The sequence below is a fragment of the Sinocyclocheilus anshuiensis genome, unplaced genomic scaffold (assembly GCF_001515605.1).
Source record: "Sinocyclocheilus anshuiensis isolate Anshui unplaced genomic scaffold, SAMN03320099.WGS_v1.1 scaffold2012, whole genome shotgun sequence".
NCBI classification, from domain to species: domain Eukaryota; kingdom Metazoa; phylum Chordata; class Actinopteri; order Cypriniformes; family Cyprinidae; genus Sinocyclocheilus; species Sinocyclocheilus anshuiensis.
The window spans coordinates 225,603-232,157 of NW_015555967.1; the positions used below are offsets into that span (position 1 = coordinate 225,603).

General features: G+C 37.1%; 1 protein-coding gene across 2 annotated transcripts in view; it reads right to left on the reverse strand.

Annotated features, from left to right (window-relative positions):
• slc25a1a (solute carrier family 25 member 1a) overlaps positions 1-2,358 on the reverse strand; it is an 8,888-nt gene extending 6,530 nt beyond the window's left edge. For both annotated transcript variants that reach the window (XM_016470527.1, XM_016470528.1), the window contains exons 1-5: positions 1,998-2,358; positions 1,440-1,547; positions 601-700; positions 382-520; positions 174-258 (exon numbers count right to left, since the gene is read on the reverse strand). In XM_016470527.1, the coding sequence (XP_016326013.1) occupies positions 174-258; positions 382-520; positions 601-700; positions 1,440-1,547; positions 1,998-2,235 (670 nt within the window). In that variant the 5' untranslated portion in view covers positions 2,236-2,358. The remainder of the gene's footprint in view (positions 1-173; positions 259-381; positions 521-600; positions 701-1,439; positions 1,548-1,997) is intronic.
• Positions 2,359-6,555: the final 4,197 nt, after the last annotated feature.

Genomic DNA, 6,555 nt, shown 5'->3' on the forward strand with positions numbered 1-6,555 from the left:
TATACACTTTTTTTAATTGTATAATTTATTTTGTGTTTCGTTTTATCATTTACTTTAAGTTTCAATTTTATTTTCTACAGCCCCCATATTGATAATATTTCTATGAGTGGTCCGTCTCCTCCTACTGTCTCTATTAAGACGCAAAATTCTTTTGGATCTCATTCGTTTGGTACCTTGATCTCTGATGATTTCCCTTACGCCATGGAAGAACCCTCGGTAGCGTGGCCTCAGAGAGCACTGGTCATGAATGAACTTCACCTGAAAATAATACAGACAGGAGATGTTCTGAGTAAAATATGAATCAAAATGTACATCACAGAGGACCAGTTAAGGTGGTATATTATCGTAATGTATAACCAAAACAACTGGTAACAGTCCTACCTTGACTGTCTCCATTGGACAGACTACCAACACTGCCTCTGCAATTCCTGCTCCAAGCCCACACAGCAAACTTCCTTTATTGTCAAGCCGACCCGTGGCATCCCTCATTGGGTTACTAAGAACCTCGAATGTTCCAAAACTGCCATAATGTCGAAAAGAAAAGTGTCAGCAAAAGAGACCCTATGTAAGCTTTAACACGCAAATACCAACGTTTCTTACCGTATTGCAGATTTCGGGATAGATCCATAAAGCAGTGAACTAAGCCCTCTGTATAGACCTCTCAACCCATGATCCTGCACCGTCAGCTTAACACAGTCGCCTGCACAAACAAATCCAGGTTATACTTGTTTTTTGTTTTTACACATTTCATTCATTCATATAGTTCAACCAAAAATAAAAAAATAGCTGAAAAATCACTCTAAGATGTAGATGAGTTTGTTTCTTCATTGGAACAGATTTGAAGAAATTAAGCAGCACATCACTTGCTCACCAATGGATCCTCTGCAGTGAATGGGTGCCGTCAGAATGAGTCCAAACAGCTGATAAAAACATCATAATAATCCACAAGTAATCCACATGACTCCAGTCCATCAATTAATGTTTTGTGAAGTGAAAAGCTGCGTGTTTGTGAGAAACAAATCCATCAAGGCATTTTATTTTTAAACTGTTGCTACTGGCCAAAATATCAGTCCATAATCTATAACACTTCCTCTAGTGAAAGTCCCGTTGTTCTCTCACAACAAAACCCACTAATACATTTGTTAAGAACTGTTTTCACTTAAACAGTGCTTGATCTGTGCATATATCTTTCCTTATTCAAACAAGACAAATTTTTCACTGGTGAAAGTGATAAGATATATAGAGGACTTCTATTTTAGCCTGAAGCAACGGTTTGAAGTTAAAAACATCTTAGTGATGGATTTGTTTTTTGTTTTTTTTACAATTCTGTTCCGAAAAAGAAATAATCTCATCTACATCCTGGACAGCCTGAGGGAGAGATATTTTTGGAAAAATTTCATTTTAGCGTGAACTATTCCTTTAACAACAGCCATCCTCACCTATGCCTCGGTACCGTGGAGGATTTGCTCTTTCATCTAACTGTAGCTGGGTCTTCACGTATTCTGTTGGAAATGTGATGCAGATCTCAATGCCTCCTGCAATGCCACCTGGGTAAAAATAATATCATCAGTAAATAAAGTGTGTCTAAATTACATTCAGTGACATCAGAGGCAATCTATGTGATTCGTTCAAATTTACAGCTGATTAACTTCCATCAAGGACAAGACAGTTTCATACAAGGTCATTTTGTTTTAGTTGTACTTGGTTGTTTAACACACAATTTTATGAACACTGCAACCAAACAAGTGTTTGTTGTTAGAGTAACAATGTTGGAATATGATCAAGTAGTTAAATTGACATTTATATTAGTAAAACACGCTATTTTTAGTGTCCAACCATGTATAAACACATATCAGCTGAGTCAACACATGAGATTTCTGGAAGTTACCATTTGGTTGCATGGCTGTTGTTGTGGGCTCGCGCATTATAGGGTATTGCGTGATCCACCAAAACATTGGCGCTTGTCTGCTTCTAACACAAACACAATACGCACTTACCTGCGAGAATAGCCTTCCACGGATGGGTGATTTTTCTCCCTCCGATTGCAGCGGCCGCTAGATTCCTCTGGCCTGGATACATGTTAGGAATTGGGGTAAAAGTGCGCGTCGAGCCCCCGCCAGCGGAGGGAATCCGGGTCAACGCAGCAGGATGCTGTAGCGGCGTGCAACCTCGCCTCAGTATCGCATCTTTGCACGGCCCGTCCGAGACAGAAAACGGTTTATACAGAGACGACATGTTTTAATGATATTTTATGAGCAAAGTGAAAATCTGCAATGTGTGACGACGTGCAAGATGCGTCTGCCCAATAGGACGGAGACAACACAATCACAGGAAGACCACTGCGGAGGCGTGGCGGCGAGGAGCTCATGAATATTAATATAGAGGTCATGCAGCGAGCTCAATCATTGGTCTGTTTTAAAATATTTGACTCATTATGCGTTACTCATCTTATGTAATATTAATAAGGTACATTCGGTACACCCAATTGTATTACCCTACGACCACCCACACTATAGAGGGTTTATGTAAAAATTATAATAAGAAATGTTTGATCAGAGAAGGTTTGAGTTTAATGTAGCAAAGACATACAGTGTAGATATGTTTGATAAACTGTTATTCTAAGGTTCTTGATTTTCTACATTCAAATTAAAATCGTACAATTGCGTAATATTGAATTCATATAAATTCATTGTATAAAATATTTTAATTACTAATTTTAATTACTACATGTTCGTCAAGCTCGGCCATTCAACCCTGTTATCCAAATTATTATTACTTTTTTTTTATGTCAACTTTATCCTAAACAAGCATGACCTCAAACTAGCTAGTCCTTACCTTAAGTTACTTAAGCTAAAATTGCAACCTTGTTACTTAGTCTGGAGTAATTAAAAAATGTTTATTTAAATTTGTAGATTGTTCTATTTAGTGCTTATATTTTGTTTATTTATTTATTTATTTATTTAGCTAGCTAGAAAATTGCATAATCATGAAAGCAAGCTTGAATTGAAAGCTTGAAAATCAGCATTTTCTGAAAATAAGAGAACCTCTCTTCACTGACCATTTGTTAAATACATTAAATACTTTTTTAACGGTTTCAGATCCTGTTTTATACCCTATTATATATATGTGTGTATATATATTTTTGTTTGTTAAAATCAAGTTTTTGTTTGTGTACGACAAAGCGGCCAGCGGCAGACAATGAGTTGATCACGTTTGATCAATTTAACCTTCTCAAATCATGTGCGGAGAGTGGAAGCGAAAGCACGCTTTGCAGGACAGTATTGAGGCGCCGGTGCGATCACTTGCATTTTATTCTTAATAACAGAAACAACTGAATGCCGTCATTTTTGCTCATAAAGATACGAGTAATGCATCATTCGGAACTGTAAACAGTCTACTTTTATTTGTGTGCACTCATAATATCTACAAAACCTTGTGCTTTTTTAAAATAGCCTGAAAACAAACAGGGTGCGCTTTTGTGCTGTCTTGAACGGGCGGAGCGCTTCACAAAAATTAACCGAAACTCAGTGAATACTTGTCTCACAGACATGATAAATATGTATAGAAAGCTTTAAATTACTACTTTAAAACGAAATAATTCTAATCGAAAACAAAAACTCTTTCATTATGTAATCTGTAAAGATGCGATTCTCTCTAAAGGCGCGTCCAGTGAGGAGATGGCGATCAGGATCGTCAACTTCATCTTTGCACACTGACTCAGAAAACGCTAGTTTATTAATAAATAATTCAAATATTTCCTTACCATTTCCCCCAGACACATGGTAAGTAGGCTAGCTAGTTTTGCGGGGCTTTTGCGGCAAATTTAAAGACACAATATGTAGTTTTTCGCTGTTAGAGGCGCGTATTCGAAACAAACAAAGAATCAAATGGGTAGTTTGATGATGCCGTGACTGAGTGTGGAATCATGGGAGTTGTGTCTTCATCAGTGTTGCCAATTTAGCTACTTTGTAGCTAGATTTAGCGACTTCCCCGCCCCTTTTGAGACTTTTTTCAAAAGTTTAGGGACAAATATAGCAACTTCTTGGACAAACCTTATCTAAGTTCTCATCTTGCCCACTGATTTACGTTCATCTTTATATAGATCAGTGAATTTGCCATTGTGATGTCATCTAGTGACATTTAGCTACCAGTTTTAGCTACTTTCAGTTGAAAGCAGTTGTGGCAACACTGGTCTTCATCCCCACAGCCGATGCAATCCGACGGGACTCGGGCAGAAATGTTCATGGATGAGCTAATGATTTATTAATGTAGTAGAATGAAGCAGGGTGAGGCTGAAAGCCGTCGAAGCGAAACGAGACCGCTGAACGAGCGTGACACACTAAAACAGGCCCAATGCCCGCCCGCGTCTAAGCTATGACACCCGTCGGGCTCTGGCTGAAATGCAGGGCTCTAGATGTCAGAGACGTGGCTGTCTGAGTAACACAGCACACTGAATGGAGTTGTTACTTGTGCTTGTGTAACCCCTCTCCCCCAGGTCCTTACCACCACACCTTGTTCTTGTTCCGAGTGGGTCTCGAACCCGGGTCTCCGGCATGGGATGCGGACGCACTAACAAGGAGGTTAAAGACTGCAGCCTCTAGCGTTAGTCGCTAGTGCGTCTGCTGGCCTCCGTTACACTTGAATGCCTTAAAATCGCTTGAATGTTCAAATTGGCAATGTGTGTTTGTCCGTTTAAGCGCAAGACGACGCGCTTTAAAAAAAATCCAAAGTCGTGATTTGGGGCCCCCTAGCTTCGGACCATATGCCTGACATATTCTGCACCCCCGTAACGGTGCCCCTGGTGAGACTTTACTTTTGCACCCTTGTAGAGGCTACTGATCATTTGAGCTCAGTATAGTCATTTGACAGTAGGCTACTTGGGAACTTCGTCTAGCTGCTCGACCTTTTCCTGTTCATCTATGTTGCACATCCCAATATCAATTGTGCATCAATTTAAGTTGACTATTCTTTGCACTATTGATAGATATTGCAATATTGGTATATGAATGTCTGTTATAATGTCATCAACACAAATAACAGGTATAATCTGTTTGTGAACTTATTGCTGATACCAGACAAAGAGATACTTTTTGTATATATCATGTATATTTATATATAAAGAAATGTACATATAAGGCCAATATATGGCCAATCAAAATGTTCATATTAATAAAATAATACACTGCAGGTCTGTTTCTTGTGGTAAATGGAGCTGTATCCCCATTCTATATTTGAAAACCAGTGAAAATCATTTTGCCTCATAAGCCAATGGTCTATGGACACTTCTGGCTTTAGGATGTTGCTAGACTCAACCATGTTGACAATTCACTCCATGTGTGAACTCTCAGCTTGAGGCAACTTTGAGTCACCCAGGCTTTGGCTGCCTCAGATAACACCTGAAATGTGAGGTTTGTGCTTGAGAAATTAACCTCTCAGCCTCTGCTCATTCCTCCATACTCGCCTGCAATCAAACACAAGGGTTTAAAAATGCATAGCGCACTACAGACACTGATATAACTAACCATCAGGCCATATAAATTTTAATTTAAACAATTTTAATGCACACAGTTTTAACAATGACGCTTTTCATATTGCTAGCAAACTTTGGGCAATTCAATACATTTTTGACATTCCTGATTCATCCTTAGTAAATGCTATTTGACAACATTGCACATAATGCATTAGCATCATTTCAAGCATATAATAGTATGAATAAAATAAGCACCGCAGTGAATAGTAAAGACAAGAAATTCATGACTCTTGAAAGGTTAAATTTCCTCACTGTGACAAATGACAAAGCATGTAATGTAATGCTAAAATAAAGAATTGGATTTCGCTTAGAAACAGTGAAGCAGTTGAGTGCTGTTCTTGAACTCAAAGAACAGTAGTACTGTATTATTAAAAGGTAATTATATTATTTCTGACAGTCCAGCTCCTAAATTGCTTACAATATATTACTGAACAAATATATTACAACTTATAAACAGGTAGAATAGGACTGAACAAAAATATCAACAGTTTCATAGCTTATTTTAGGTAGCCATCAACAGACAGAAGCGACAGAAGACAGTTTTATTAAGACAAATTGTTTCTCTGCCCATCAAATAACAGACACTTTCCCTGCACAAAAAGACAGAAATCAAACAACAGTGAAAACAAATCCAGAGAAATGTACCATTGTTAGGTAAATCAATTTATTTTAAATGTCATGCTATTTTTATGTTGTCTCTAACAATCAACATGCACATAAAAATTGTATTAATTTTATTATTTATATATTATTATCAATATAATATAATCATAATCATAATATCAATAATATAATTAATAATATAATAAATTAAACATTAATTTCTTTTATTATAACATTTTATGCTATTATTATTCATTTATGATTATGAATGTGTTATGATTTTTTTACAGTACATGAAAAATGAACTTATGAAAGGAATTATTATATTTTATATAATTAAGGAATAATTGTTATATTAAATATTTATTTACTGGAAAATAGCAGTATACAGTGTGTGTGTGTGTGTGTGTGTGTGTGTGTGT